Genomic DNA, 14,963 nt, shown 5'->3' with positions numbered 1-14,963 from the left:
CCCCGCCATCCCGCCAGCAGAGGGAAAAAAAAAAAAAAAAAAAAAAGGTGCGGTGACTCTTAACCCCCCCGAGAAATCAAGATTTGGTTCTTCCCCAAAGCGATACACTTGCTATACATGCAGCTTGCTCTCAAGTTGACTCTCTAGTGAGGTGAGTATCGGCCCTGATACAATTGTGTGTTTGTTGAGGTTTCTTGGGTATTGAACATTGAGAATGATAGAGAGAGGGGCCCGTCTGGTATTTTATATACTATGACTTGCCCCTCCATTCTTTCCGCCTCAAAAAGCAATCCACCACATACATTATCTCCCTGCAATGCAATTTTCGTGTGGATAGGATATTCAACTCCTAATATTTCCCCAAATTAGGTTTACTCGAGAACACTGCACTCGAAATGTCCCAAGAACAGTTGCGCGTCCTCATCGTCGGTAACGGCGGCCGCGAACATGCCCTGGCTTGGAAGCTAAGCCAATCCCCTCGGGTCGAAATCGTTTATGTCGCCCCAGGTAATGGTGGAACTGGCCTGGCGGCTCCTAGCAAAATTACAAATGCCAACGTCAAGGGCAATGACTACCCTGGCCTAGTGGCTTTCGCTCAAAAGCACAGAGTCAATTTGGTGGTTCCGGGACCGGAGGCCCCTCTTGTGGATGGCATCCAAGGATATTTCCAAGCAGGTGGGGAGAGCCTCAACTACAAACAAGACAGATAAGATGTTGACATTTTCATAAAGTCGGTATTAGGTGCTTTGGTCCTTCCAAGGCCGCTGCGCGCATGGAGGGTTCCAAGACCTTCTCCAAGGATTTCATGAAGCGTCATAATATTCCCACGGCTGCGTATGAGAACTTCCGCGAGTATGAACCTGCCCGTCAATACCTTGACTCCATTTCCCACAATGTTGTCATCAAGGCAGATGGTCTGGCGGGTGGCAAAGGTGTTGTTATCCCGCAGACTAAGGAGGAGGCCCACCAAGCACTCCGCGAAATGATGTTGGACCGCCAGTTCGGTGATGCCGGTAACGAGGTTGTCATCGAAGAGTACCTCGAGGGTGATGAGCTCAGTGTCCTCACTTTCAGCGACGGCTACACTATCCGCTCCCTCCCTCCTGCACAGGATCACAAGCGTATCCTCGACGGTGACCAGGGTCCCAACACCGGCGGTATGGGCTGCTACGCTCCTACTCCAATCTCTTCTAAGGAAGTCCTTGAGGAGATCGACCGCACCATTGTGCAGCCTTCAGTTGACGGCATGAGGAGAGATGGTTTGTCCTTACATACTGGCCCTAAAATTATACCAATAGAGCGCTAACTACTTTCAAGGCTTTCCCTTCGTGGGTATCCTCTTCACCGGTCTTATGATGACGAAGAATGGCCCTAAGGTTCTCGAATATAATGTTAGAGGTGGAGACCCGGAGACTCAGACTCTCTTGCCCCTGCTCAGTGATGACACTGATCTGGCAGAGATCATGGTTGCTTGTACCGAACACTGGCTCGACGGTGTCTCAATCAACGTCAAACCCGACTTCTCCACCACCGTCATTGCCGTGGCGGGTGGATACCCTGGATCTTATGCTAAGGGCAAGGCCATCACCCTTGACCCGGTTCCGGAGGACACCTTGATCTTCCATGCTGGAACCACACTCGTTGGCAACGAACTCCAGACCTCTGGTGGTCGGGTCATTGCTTCCACCGCTACAGCATCTAGTCTCGAGGAGGCTGTCCGCAAGAGCTATTCTGGCATTTCCACAATTCACTTTGAAGATATGTTCTACCGTAAGGACATCGCGCACCGCGCCTTCAGGCAAAGAGACGCTGTTGCATCCCAGAAGGAGTCTCTCACCTATGCCTCTGCCGGTGTTTCCATTGATGCTGGTAATGACCTCGTCGACCAGATCAAGAGCTCTGTTGCCCAGACCAAGCGTCCTGGTACAGATGCGGTGATCGGTGGCTTCGGAGGTCTCTTTTCTCTTGCTGCTGCCAACTCTGCCTACCACGCCCACTCCCCTACATTGATTGGAGCCATCGATGGTGTTGGGACCAAGCTTAAGATCGCACACACCGTGGGGGTCCACGACACGGTGGGTATTGACCTTGTAGCCATGAACGTCAACGACCTTGTCGTCCAAGGAGCAGAGCCCCTATTCTTCCTCGACTGCTATTCTTGCGGTAAATTGGACGTCAACACAGCCTCCGCCTTCGTCACTGGTGTTGCCAATGGTTGTGTGCAGGCCGGATGTGCTCTCATTGGCGGTGAGACTGCTGAAATGCCTGGCCTCTTCATTGACGACACCTATGATGCTGTGGGTGCTGCCGTAGGTGCGATTAACACTACTGGAGACAATGCCCGTACTATTCTTCCAGAGACCTCCGCTATGCAAGATGGCGATGTTCTCCTTGCCTTGGCTTCCTCCGGTCCTCATTCGAACGGGTACTCTCTCGTCCGGAAGATTGTCGAACGCTCTGGATTAAACTACAACGACCCAGCTCCTTTCTCGATGCCTTCCAGCAACGAACCTCTTTCCCTCGGCCGTGCCCTCCTTACCCCGACCCGCATTTACGTGAAGCCTCTCCTGAAAGCGCTCTCCATCCCCTCCAGCAACAAGACTGCCGGCCACTTCTCGTCAGCCATTAAGGGTCTTGCCCACATCACTGGTGGCGGTCTGGTTGATAATGTGCCTCGTATGCTACCTTCGACGCTGACTGCGCATATCAACGTCTCTGCCTGGCAGCTTCCGCCGGTCTTCGCCTGGCTTAAGAAGAACGGTAATGTCAATGCCACTGAGATGGCGCGTGCGCTCAACTGCGGTGTGGGTATGATCATTGCTGTTGAGAAGGAGGCCGCGGCCGCAGTTAAGGATCTGCTGCAGAAGGAGGGAGAAACAGTCTACGAGGTTGGTGAGCTCAAGACCAAGAAGGAGGGAGAGGAAGGATGTATCCTCAAGGGATTGGAGACGTGGGACACTTAGATGCACTGTTGTATCTCCATTCAGTAATATGTGATGATTTACCCCATCGGTTTTTCTTTTCTTTTCTTTTTCCTGGTGTTTTTTTATCTTTATTCTGATTACTGCCCCGTGCGACGATGGATGAGCTCAAGACCAAAACAGATGAGAATATTAAAAGTGAACAGACTATGCATACGTCAGTCTATATAGATGTTAGACTAACTCGAAGACTTCTGTCCAATCACCAATGAGGCATTTAGCCCATCAAGAATATCAGACAAGTCAGTTATACATACAGCTTTCTTACTAAGGGGGCCCAGACTGGTCTGTAGATGGCAATGACATCATGTTTTGTACTACGATGGCTTGTGTTCTTGGGCCGCAAGCGACCTACCAGTGGTATATTGGTTCTTGGCCGGAGCGCGCTGTAGATGATACAGGGCTGTCTGCGAGGTCTACATAGGCCCTATGAAGCAAAACGCGACAATCGTGACAAGGCACAGTCAATTTGAAGTTAAGCCCGGCGTGAATCGGGCCAGAATAATCATGTTTCAACAGCATTTTAAAACCGTAGCCAGCCCGGAGGCGAGAATTCGTTAGAGAAAAGGGTCCAGTATGGAAATAAGGATTCAAACACGAGCGTAGAACTATATGAAATAGAGCTTTCACCCCACCATCCACATGACCCATGTACATCCTTCACCTACGTTTCTCTTCCCCTTCTTGCTCTCAGGAACAACTTACTGCCAGCGAAAGCGCCCGCATCGAGCGACAAGCGTCTCAAAGAAACCATCTCTATTCCACAGCTAAAACAAAGTTCCTTTTTCAGGCGATCTTCCTCCTAGTGCGAGTCAGAGAGGCCCGCATGTCGCCAGTCCCCGTTTGATATTTTAATACAGGAAAATACGACGAAAAAGACTAATCATGCGCAAGAGCTACAAAGGGGAGTCAATGAGGGTTGGATTCAAGGAAGCATCCAGGTGAACCATACCTTAGAAACACTTGCGGTGAACGATCGAAGGACCGCTCTCGTCGTACTCCTGCTTGGAGATCCACATCTGCTGGAAGGTGGACAGGGAAGCCAAGATGGAACCACCAATCCAGACGGAGTATTTACGCTCAGGAGGAGCAATGATCTTGACCTTCATAGACGAGGGGGCAAGCGCGGTGATTTCCTTCTGCATACGATCGGAGATACCAGGGTACATGGTAGTACCACCAGACTAAGTTATTGTTAGTGATGTGCTACACTCTGGAATGGACCCGAAACCAGGAGTAGAAAAACATACCATGACGATGTTACCGTAGAGATCCTTACGGACATCAACATCACACTTCATGATGGAATTGAAGGTGGTAACGTGAATACCACCGCTTTCCAGACCCAGAACGCTAGGCTGGAAGAGAGCCTCAGGAGCACGGAATCGCTCGTTACCAATAGTGATGACCTGGCCATCAGGAAGCTCGTAGGACTTCTCGAGGCTGGAGCTCTGAGAGGCGGTCTGAATCTCCTGCTCGAAGTCAAGGGCGACGTAGCAAAGCTTCTCCTTGATGTCACGGACAATTTCACGCTCGGCGGTGGTGGAGAAAGTGTAACCGCGCTCAGCCAGGATCTTCATGAGGTAGTCGGTCAAATCACGGCCAGCCATGTCAACACGGGAGATGGCGTGGGGGAGGGCGAAACCCTCGTAGATGGGGACAACGTGGGTGACACCGTCACCAGAGTCCAGAACGATACCGGTGGTACGACCGGAGGCATACAGGGACAGGACGGCCTGGATGGAGACGTAGAAGGCGGGGGCGTTGAAGGTCTCGAAGACGATCTGGGTCATCTTCTCACGGTTGGACTTGGGGTTAATAGGGGCTTCGGTCAAGAGAACCGGGTGCTCCTCAGGAGCAACACGGAGCTCGTTGTAGAATGTGTGATGCCAGATCTTCTCCATGTCATCCCAGTTTGTGACGACACCGTGCTCAATCGGATATCTGAGGGTGAGGATACCACGCTTGGACTGTGCCTCATCACCAACATAAGAGTCCTTCTGACCCATACCAATCATGATACTGATACATCGTCAGTGGCCATCGCTCTGGAGTAGCTATCTGGAGGGTCGGAGGATAATTACCCATGATGACGGGGACGACCGACAATGGAGGCTAAGATTCAAGTCAGTAAATCGAGTTCATCATGTGGGGCCACGCGTCACAGTTGATCCATCCAGACGGTGCTTATTTACTGCGAGGACACAGCAAATGGCTATACCTGAAGACTTGGAAAAGGACGACGAGTGCGGGAGGGGCATGTATTAGGCTAATGCGGGGGGTTGACTTACGGAAGACAGCACGGGGAGCATCGTCACCGGCGAAACCGGCCTTGCACATACCCGAACTAAGAGCAATTTCGTCAGTATAGGGGCCAAGTCACGTTTACGGATTGTAGAGAAAGAAAATCCATCTCGTCATTGCGATTCCAGGAAGCATAAGAGCTAGAAGCTGGGCCGCGAAAGTGATCTTCGATCGGTGCGACCGGTGCCGGCAGCTGGTGTTTTCTTGCTCGGGATGGGATGGAAAACACGGGGATTCCATCAACAAAACCATCAAAAACCAACAATAACATACCCATTGTCAATGACGAGAGCAGCAACTTCCTCTATACGAGTGACACAAGATGATATCAGTAACGGTCGGACAGAGTGACGGAAGGGGGATGGGAAGAGAACAGCAAGCGAACGAGCTAGACGCAAGGCGCTGAGGTGGCAGAAACCTTACCTTCCATGATGACTGAATGGGATTACTACGAGGGGGAAAGAAAAAAAAAGGAAACGAGAAGGGAAAAAAAAACTATTAAAAAAGGTGGGAAACTAGGGACGAGAAAGAGGAGAGGATAAGGTGGTGATGAAGGTCAAGTTGAGTGAGTGAGTGAGAGAGGGAGAGAGGTAGCAAGTGTGGTGGAAGTAAGTTGGTTGAGGTGTGGGTGGAGGAGGAGACGGAGCAGAATTACTGGTCGAGCGTATTTAGTAAGAAAAGCAGGTAGTCGCAGAAAAGGGAAGGGGGAGGGGAGGAGAATGAGGAAAAGGAGAGGTTGGCGGTAAATTTAGGTATTAGGGGGGTAAAGGGAAGTGAGTGGCCTTAGAGAGCATGCTAGGTGAGCGTATGTGGGTAAGCCTAAATTGGACTATACGGGACCACGCTGTTCTATGATCAGGCGGCAAATAGGGGTTTTTTCGTGGTGCCGTTGGGCCCAACTGCTGTCACCGCCACACTGTATCAGTAATGGACCGTAACAGATTTCCGGTACGAACAAGAGCGAGAGAATTGGAACAGTTGCAATCCACTTCCGGACTGATTTTATAAATTCTTCTTTTAAAACAAAAGAAGAAATAGAAGGAAAATGTATGCTGGTAGGGACTGTATATAATCCTTCCATTCCTTCCTCTATCACCATTCCACAACAGTTTCGTCCCCGAACTCCATCTATCGTAACCTTCAAGGTAAGAACGGTTCGGGAAGGATACCAGCTGAGGTGTCCTTTTTCCCTTAAAGCACTGCTGGATGGCAAAACCACTTGCGCATCCTCGTGGGGCAGATCCTGTGGCTGTTTACGAATGGTTCAGCCCATAGCGTCCCGGCGACCAGGGTCACAAAAGTAATCAGGGTCGGTTATCACCATAAGCTCTAGACATGATGACGATGTCAATTCCAGGCTTCCAGATTCTTTACGAGCACAATCCCTTTGAACCTTTGCCCCTCTTTTTTTTTTTTTTTTTTTTTTAACTGGAATCCCCCTTTTTTTTTTTTTTCTTTTTTTTTTTTTTTTTTTTTTTTTTTTTTTTTTTTTTTTTTTTTTTCCTTTGCCCCTTTTTTTTTTTTTTTTTTTTTTTTTTTTTTTTTTTTTAATTTAAACGTTCTTCTTGCGAATCACCTTTGTCTAGGGTCTAGAAGATTGTGGGGGTCTCTGAATGTCAGACTTATTGCTGATCTTTAATAAGTCTCTAAGGGAGATAATTCAAGCCCATCGAAGGTTTGATAGATGACGATACCAATAGCAGTCATATCCATACATTATCTTCCATTGCATGTGTGCGTACATACATAGTACCTACTATGCTGTAATTCCTGCCTTACCGCCTTTTCATCCATTCAGAGGAGATTCTCATGAGCACCAATACCAGTGCCCAATTCCCGGGAGAAGTCGGTCGATCACTGTTGAATTATTCTCGTAATTACGGTCGTCACCCATACCAGCAGCTTCACAATGGACCAACTGACAGCGTCCGCGGGGTTGACAATCCATCGCGGGGTAGTAGTATTTTGTGCGAGGAACATCCATTATGTAAGCGGGTGAGACGATCTAACTAGTTATCTATGTACTGTACTGTATTAGTAGTTATGTTTATATAGCATATCATCAGATCCCATTTATTTCTATGCCCATATGCTGATGGACAGAGGTTCCTTTGGCCCCATTGTCATACCCTCGTGTTAAAGTGAACATATCAAAATTATTCCTAATCAGCGTGAGTACACCAGATTGGCATTTCCTTTTAGTATAAGTAGGGGGCTACCCTGACCCCTATGCTGGCGTAACCATCTCTAGGAAGGGTAGTGACTAGAAGCTCCAGGACGCATTGCGTGCACTTCCCTCCGTATTCGTATCGTATAAGCGGGTCTGCACGAGTCTGCACGAGTCTGCACGAATCTGCCTTGCTTGTGGGGAGGAAGGAGATTTATTATCTCAGGCCTACTAGTTGTATGATAACGATCAGTCATAGCCGCCGCGTACCTGAGGTAAGTTCATGGAGGGGTAGATCTGATAGCTATCGGATTCCGATACCATCTCCGTATGAAACAGAAGAGGCGGTCCATTGTGGTCAACTCGTGAACTAATAGATGCGAGATGCGTTTCGGCTTTTTTTTCTTGTCGGACGTAGGATGTATACGTCTGAGGGTTTGTTGTGGTGGTAATCTGTACGATCGGGCAAGTCGCGGGGAAGATTCCTGAACCATCTGGACGTATCGAGAACGCCGCTGAATTGCCCCTCCGAAATATTCTTTTTTCTTGTTCGATTATTCATAAGACAAAAGAGATAGAACTTGATATACTCAACCCCAACTATTCCTACTACAAATTTTCATTTAGTTTGCTTATAATCCTCGTACGAATTATACTCAATTGAATTTCTTTCCCTTTCTTTTCGTTTCCTTTTTTTTTTTTTTTTTAAACACCCCAAAATCCAGCCGAGGAAGAGCCTGCCCAGTATGGACGCAAACATGAACAACCTCCTCAAATGGAGTATCCAAAACTCCACTACTCAACAATCCGACAACCCCAATGCCTCCAACAATGCTGCTGATTCCACTGCCCGCGGTCTCACCCCGGAGATGCTGTCAGCTCTCTTCGGCGGTCCCTCCGACGCCGACCTAATGAAAGCCGCTATGGAAGCACTGCACTCCGATGAAGTTGATCTCGAGAACAAACTGATCGCATTCGACAACTTCGAACAGCTCATCGAGTCTATAGATAACGCAAACAACCTCGAGCCCCTCGGCTTGTGGACACCGCTGGTTGAACTACTTCAGCACGAGGAAGCAGAGATGAGACGCATGGCTGCGTGGTGTATCGGAACCGCTGTGCAGAATAACGAGAAGGCCCAGGATAAGCTTGTCGTCTTCAACGCTGTCCCTAAGCTAGTCACTATGTCGACTACGGATTCGAACCCCGCTACGCGGAAGAAGGCTGTGTTCGCTCTTTCGTCGGCTGTACGCAACTACCAGCCTGCTATGGATGAGTTGGTAAAGCACCTGCCTGAGGGATATCCCCGGGGGCAGAAGGTCGATGCTGGAGACATGGAGGCTGTGGATGCCATCATGGATAGATTGCGGGCGCACGCCGTTCCTTCGTCTGCTTAGGGCTCATTCGTGCATACGGTTGTTTGAATGTCCAATGCCTTGCTCTGGCGCGTTTTTACTACTGACGCGGCGAGGTTACTCGTACGTGCGGTTGTATGGGCTCACTCCAAGACAGACGCTTTATCCACTGCGATTGCTGTCACTCTCATTTAGTGACTTCCTGTCGAGACTGTTGACCTGAAATGACGACGAATAATGCCGGGTTGCCGTGATAGGTTCCCATCGATCTATTTTTGGGAATAATATCCCGTTTCTTCACTTCAAGGCTACGTTTGTACGGGCTTGAATCGTGCTTCATGTGTTCGTAGCCAGACTTGGCTTAGGTTACGCATGGGTGCTGGAAGACTGTGCGCTTCAATGGAACCGCATATTACAAGGGCATATGTAAATAATAAAACTCTTTACGGCTAGCTGAAGTAAATGCGACCGCTTTATGTAGCACTTAAATTGTTATGCGTAAGTCGTTGCCCAAACGGCGTATGCATCTACAGAGTCAAAATATGTTGTTGCCTGAATGCACTACGACACCCGTTTCTGCTTCATTGTCTCCTGGCGAGGGCCCGGGCCTCGTACGTATGCGGTCACCTTGAGTAGAAGACCTAAGGGAATGGCAAATGTGTAATTGGCCATAGAGGCATCCCACGAACAAAATCATAACATAAGACTAGAGTGCATATGAATCGCGACTACGCCAGCCACTCGAAAGAATAAATGGGGAAAGATACGGAGTAGACAAACAGCTAATCATGATAGAATCCCAAATGAGTGCCACTCCATCAGTTATTACAACGCAAGGTTGTAGGTATAATCATCTTCTATGTTCTGTGAAATCCAGAGAACAATCGTGCTGCCGAGCAAAGCAGTCAGTAACCCGTCCCATAAATAGCAGATATGAAGCGCATACCTCAGCATGACGAGTCCATTCGCAACGACATTGGCGATTCCAAAGTATAACGTTTGCAGTGGGTATTGTTTAATGAGGTATTTAAGGACCATGACCGTCTGTTGAAAGTGTTAGCTATCATTATGCCTTCACGACAGAGGACGTATGCATTTTGCGCATATGCAGCATTATCCTGGGGACATCTGCAAAGGGATACTAACCACACTGCCTGCCAAACCGCCAGCCAAGAGTGCAAACCCAAGGAAAAGTACAAACCGCGCTTTCCACGCAACACCGCTTCCACTGTAGCTCCAGCTATCTGCGTGCAGCCGCGACTTCTCGATTGAGTTAATAACAAGCATTCCGAGCGCAGAGCAAATGCCGGGGATCCAGTCGACAAATTTGACATGCACGTTTGATCCATTTCGTGAGCTATGAGAGAATGCAGCTGCATCAACTAAGAAGAAAAAACCGAGAGAAAACTTTGGTAGACTTCGTCAGTGCGATTGCGCCTTGACATAGGACGGGTGGATAAGCTCACCAACGCTCCCGATGTGTAGACGCCTGCGTTGCGGACGGTATTGTTGTTTAACCATTCCGGCTTGGAGAACCGGAAAAGACGGTTGTTGGAGACATCCATAGCGTAGCGGTCTAAGGTTCCGATAAAGTGTAAGCTGTTTTGTAAACCAACAGAGGTAAACTTGATATGCGGATGGATCTCGGATCTTCTGTAGCTATCGGGAAGGTTGGCGATGATGCACTTCGGCGGTCGGAAAATCGCAAAGCCGATACCGTCATAGCCTCTCTTGCTAAAGCCCATGTACTGAGAGAACTTTCTTAAGTGTCTACAGAGTTCAGATACTCATGTCATGGTGGTTTTGTTCGTTGCTTGAAAAAGGAGGCAATATAGTATATAATGACCAACAGCTCTCTTAACTACTCATATTGCTGTTTGTCTAGGTAAATAGGATTATATACATCGTAACGTCATGTCTCGTTCAGCCGTACCAGACAGGCTCAGTTTTCCTCACAGAATAATCTCAAGAACTCATCAATATACGTCATTGCCTTTCCTTTTTCCAGCAAAGGCGGCAAATATTTCGAGCTGCCTTGACTGACAGGCGTTTCTTTCAAATACTTCCGTAGGGCGAAGATGGATGCACGATAAGTCGCATGATACATCGCCTTAAACTCATCTTCATCCGTGCTTGGGGTTGGCGTGGCCAGAGGTGCGGCTGCTGCTGCAATGCGATGATCCTTTTCTTCAGTTTGAGAGGGAAGCGTATCGTGACTACTCGGGTTCTTGCTCGAAGACCCAGACCGCGTCGTCGAGCGGTTGAAGCCATATAGCCGCATGCACGTTAATATCGTACGAGAGATTGTGTTCTTGTTTTCGAGAATGACGTCTTCGGCATCCTTGGGCGCAGATGAAAGCTCAAGCCTTCCATCAGATGATGGCAATGCCGGTGAGGGTTCTCTCTCTTTTCGCAAAGAGGATTCGATGAAGGGATTGGGCGTATTCCTCTTGATTAACTCACGCGGATGCCCCCGATTACTGCCGGGCCTAGGAGGCTCCGTACGAAACTCTGAAGGTTTGCTAGGGTGTAGGTTCGCCCCAACGGAGAGAGATCTTGAGCGTTGTGATGCAATCCGGTCTAATAAGGGAAGACTGGGTTCCTCAGACTCCCGCTTGATGCGGAGATTCTGTGACTGGTATGATGACTGAAATTGCGAGTGTGCCATCAACTGAGATACACCCTCCCCTCCTTTCTGACGCACCCTCTTATGATGTTGTGTAACCGATTCAAACAATGTCGCCACCCGCTTACGCTTAGGGCTCGGGGAACGAATGTCTGGAAGGAATTCTCCAAGTGTTTCATGTCCAAGAAGTTCACTCGTAATTTGCGATGTTGGGAGTGCACGCGCTCTGGTGATAAGGGATGAGGAGATGGGAATGGCATATATTCTCAGTTCTTGTCTGATAGCTCGCAGAGCAGTTTCATCAGAGCTTGCCGAAGAGGACACGGGAGGAGTCGGAGGACGTTTGAGTGACGTTGCGCTTGACAGGACGCCGTACACTATTAGGTCTGTGGTGGTTGATCCTGTCTTTGTTCGTATCGTGCAATCGACACTCACAAGAAGGCTGACAGGGCACTGAACTGTCTGAAGCGTATCCATGTCCTCTTCTTCGAGCCAAACTCCCCCAAGTAATTTGGCTTTTAGCCATTGCGATGTTTCCGTATTATTTGTGTGCAATTCGAGGCTTGGGCCAACGCGGGCATATAATGGTATTAAAGCTGGGTTCACAAAGCAACGAAGACTCAGCATTGAGTCCCTTGGTATATCAGAGTGCCAATTCGAGGATCTGTCAATTAGTTGCAGGCCTGTATAGATCTTAGTAGCTGGTAGACCGAGATTGATCGGCCGCCTCACCTCGAAGTTGAGATTGTCCATCTAGTACGATACTACCAGACCAGATGTTCATTTTAGATATACACTCCTAGTTTAAAATTTCACATCTTATAAATATACCGAATCTTTAAGAAAAGGGCAGCTCGGTCAGCTTAAGTAGCAAGCGTTTCTTCGACTGCTTTATTGTAAATTACACGACGCGCCTTGGAAAAGCGGCACGTAATCACGTGATATATCGCTTGCCAGGCATGTTAGCATTTACATGTGCAGAGTAGTAGCTTACGGCACCCATTAGGATGCTCTCCGTCAGGGACCTCAAACCTCCCCGTCTCCCTTGAACCCTCTAGATAACCTCATAGCAGCTATAGTCCATCAATCATATCATTCAATCAGAATAAAAGTAAACTAGAGGCTGGAATTCGCGGCAAATTTCACATAAAGGACTCTCACCATACGACAAAACAAAAAGGTGTTTCATAAAGAAACCCATGGCCCGGTGAATAGGAGATAGCCTTCGTAGGTCTAGTATATTGGCAAATCAGATGCGACCAAGCGCATCTGAGTGACTTCACCCTAACTAGCTGAAACCCATGGTGACTCAAAACTCCTCCTGCTCCTTGAAAAACATGGAGAAACTAATAATTGTTCCATAAATCAAAAGGCCGCCAAGAATCGACATGATCATCGCCGGGAGTTGGATTGCGCCGCTATGCGCAAGTACAGCTGGGAGCGCTATAGAATATCGGAATTAGCAACAAGACCACCACCCCAAAAAAAGCTAGTTTATGAACGCTAGAGTTCGACACGCGATCATGGCTAAACATGTTTCACTTGAACTCGGGACAACTTACCAATGCCCATTAAGACCAGGAAACCCGTTAAGAAACGACCAAAATCAGCTGCAGCATTTCCCGAGCTGTCCATAAAATCATCTGGGTTCGCACATCGTGAGCAGATCCAGTTGGGTAGGGGAGCAACAACGTAGGTCGCAACAACAATCAACGGTAAGAAGTTGTGCCAAAGTGCCGAGGAAAGAATGACGAGTAGGAAGCCAATGGCAAGGACCTGAGTGATGAAAGAAAGATGTTAGTAATATCCTTTTCTTTGTTTCAAATACACAGTATACAATCACGTCGATGGACCACATACGAACGACAGTGCGATAATTGTCTTGAGGCCGGCCGTCATGATGCGGAGCAACAGGACCGTCTAGGTCCAGACACTGAAAGCAGATATAATGGTATTTCGTAGCGCAAACGGAGCTCGAGCTGGTATAACCTCAGGCGAGTTAGTGGAGCTTGATTTGAAGGCAACGCTCCTTCAGCATGGAGACGTTTGATCGAGTAGTAGTCGGAATGGCCGATGCCGATGTAGTCGCTGAGGTGACGTTGGATGAACCGCAAGGCGGCAGCTACAATTCATTGGTGCCTCAGGCGGCAAGGCGGCAAGTCCTCCATCAAGCAAGCGGAAGCTTTGGTAATTGCGTTGGTCACCGCGTCAGTCTGACTGCCTACTACAGTATCTCCTCCCCAGCTCTTGTCCCATCAACTATACCTCCCCGTCCCCCCCTCTCTCTGCCAGTATTTACATATCACAATTTATCCTCGCTCCCGATTATTCCTTTCTCTAAACTTTCATAATGTTCAGGAACAACTACGATAACGATGCGGTTACCTTGTATAGCTCCCCGTCCCATCTGGAGAAGCTCCATCACTGATCTCTTTACTTCGGACAGCTCCCCGCAGGGTCGGATATTTCAGGTAGAATATGCGCAAGAAGCAGTCAAACAGGGATCTGTCGTGGTGGGGCTGGTTAACAAGACACATGCAGTTCTGGTCGGCCTAAAGGTTCGAAATACCATCAACAGTTGGATTGTCGAGAAACAAACCGTGGGCGGCTTGCTAACATGAGCAAAATTTGTCTGGATGACTATAGCGAAATGCCGAAGAGCTCTCCTCGTACCAGAAGAAGATTATCGAAATCGACTCGCACATGGGCATCGCTATCGCCGGTCTTGCATCTGACGCTCGTGTGCTCTCCAACTACATGAAGCAACAGTCACTCGGCTCCAGAATGACTTACGGCCGTCCAATCCCCGTGGACCGCATCGTTACTCAGATCGCTGACCGCGCCCAAACGAACACTCAGCACTACGGTAAACGGCCGTACGGTGTCGGTCTGCTCGTCGCTGGCGTCGACGAAGCTGGTCCCCATCTATTCGAGTTCCAGCCATCCGGTATGATTCATGAAATGCTGGCCTGCGCCATCGGAGCTCGTTCGCAGATGGCGCGGACTTATTTGGAGCGGAACCTGGACAAGATTACAAACAGTACTCGTGATGAGCTCATTACCCATGGCCTCCGGGCACTCAAGGAGACTTTGTCTCAGGATAAAGAACTGACTGTTGATAACACTTCTGTCGGTGTAGTGGGTCTTGCTGGAGAGGAAGGAAAGGGGAAGATTGAGAGCTTCAAGCTTTATGAAGGTCAACAACTCGTGCCGCTGTTAGAGGCTGTGGAGTCGGGAGAGACGAAAGAAGAGGAGACGATGGAGGTCGATTCGTAGGTTTCGAGGTTACGCCCATAGATATGAAAATATTCGTCATTGCAATGCTGGAGATTTGCAGCAGCTCCTTTTTTTCTCGGATTGTTATACGCAGGCATTAGGACGAAATCGGGATAATACGACGTTTACTCTCCAGACGCAGTGCATTGTTTAATGTCATGAAATCGTAATTGGAGCTCTAGTCCTTCCCCTGTACTCTTCCTTCTATCACCCAGTTCTAACTGGGGGTAGCCTCTAAAACTATGACCGACGCT

The 14,963-nt window shown here is 48.7% G+C and overlaps 7 protein-coding genes across 7 annotated transcripts; 3 read left to right on the top strand and 4 right to left on the bottom strand.

Moving 5' to 3' along the window:
- Positions 1-66: 66 nt before the first annotated feature.
- On the top strand, positions 67-3,148 carry ade1 (bifunctional aminoimidazole ribotide synthase/glycinamide ribotide synthase). Its single transcript, XM_032051607.1, has 4 exons — positions 67-151; positions 370-675; positions 732-1,259; positions 1,318-3,148. Exons 2-4 carry the CDS (start codon positions 396-398, stop codon positions 2,961-2,963), a joined length of 2,454 nt encoding a protein of 817 aa, XP_031918162.1. The 5' UTR covers positions 67-151; positions 370-395; the 3' UTR covers positions 2,964-3,148.
- Positions 3,149-3,934: 786 nt separating this feature from the next.
- Positions 3,935-5,321, bottom strand: act1 (actin ACT1; the record flags this gene model as incomplete). Its single annotated transcript, XM_032058679.1, has 4 exons — positions 3,935-4,165; positions 4,232-5,003; positions 5,066-5,096; positions 5,273-5,321. 4 exons carry the CDS (start codon positions 5,319-5,321, stop codon positions 3,935-3,937), a joined length of 1,083 nt encoding a protein of 360 aa, XP_031918161.1.
- Positions 5,322-8,113: 2,792 nt separating this feature from the next.
- fes1 (Hsp70 nucleotide exchange factor FES1) lies at positions 8,114-9,240 on the top strand. Its single transcript, XM_032051604.1, has one exon. It carries the CDS (start codon positions 8,199-8,201, stop codon positions 8,847-8,849), a length of 651 nt encoding a protein of 216 aa, XP_031918160.1. The 5' UTR covers positions 8,114-8,198; the 3' UTR covers positions 8,850-9,240.
- On the bottom strand, positions 9,241-10,650 carry BDV38DRAFT_149939 (UPF0220 family protein). Its single transcript, XM_032051605.1, has 4 exons — positions 10,274-10,650; positions 9,954-10,214; positions 9,754-9,851; positions 9,241-9,696 (listed from the first exon to the last, which is right to left on the bottom strand). The coding sequence occupies exons 1-4, from the start codon at positions 10,550-10,552 to the stop codon at positions 9,633-9,635; spliced, it is 702 nt and encodes a 233-aa protein (XP_031918159.1). The 5' UTR covers positions 10,553-10,650; the 3' UTR covers positions 9,241-9,632.
- On the bottom strand, positions 10,500-12,629 carry BDV38DRAFT_149977 (uncharacterized protein). The gene is made up of 3 exons (XM_032051606.1): positions 12,595-12,629; positions 12,166-12,506; positions 10,500-12,116 (listed from the first exon to the last, which is right to left on the bottom strand). Exons 2-3 carry the CDS (start codon positions 12,215-12,217, stop codon positions 10,750-10,752), a joined length of 1,419 nt encoding a protein of 472 aa, XP_031918158.1. The 5' UTR covers positions 12,218-12,506; positions 12,595-12,629; the 3' UTR covers positions 10,500-10,749.
- Positions 12,630-12,742: 113 nt separating this feature from the next.
- Positions 12,743-13,332, bottom strand: BDV38DRAFT_278274 (Vps55 family protein; the record flags this gene model as incomplete). Its single annotated transcript, XM_032058678.1, has 3 exons — positions 12,743-12,876; positions 12,996-13,209; positions 13,294-13,332. 3 exons carry the CDS (start codon positions 13,330-13,332, stop codon positions 12,743-12,745), a joined length of 387 nt encoding a protein of 128 aa, XP_031918157.1.
- Positions 13,333-13,687: 355 nt separating this feature from the next.
- On the top strand, positions 13,688-14,826 carry pre5 (proteasome core particle subunit alpha 6). Its single transcript, XM_032051603.1, has 3 exons — positions 13,688-13,821; positions 13,880-13,991; positions 14,080-14,826. The coding sequence occupies exons 1-3, from the start codon at positions 13,784-13,786 to the stop codon at positions 14,707-14,709; spliced, it is 780 nt and encodes a 259-aa protein (XP_031918156.1). The 5' UTR covers positions 13,688-13,783; the 3' UTR covers positions 14,710-14,826.
- Positions 14,827-14,963: the final 137 nt, after the last annotated feature.

Source organism: Aspergillus pseudotamarii, assembly GCF_009193445.1.
Source record: "Aspergillus pseudotamarii strain CBS 117625 unplaced genomic scaffold BDV38scaffold_5, whole genome shotgun sequence".
NCBI lineage: Eukaryota > Fungi > Ascomycota > Eurotiomycetes > Eurotiales > Aspergillaceae > Aspergillus > Aspergillus pseudotamarii.
The sequence above is the reverse complement of the archived record's forward strand: the minus strand, read 5'-3'. Positions and strand labels throughout refer to the sequence as shown.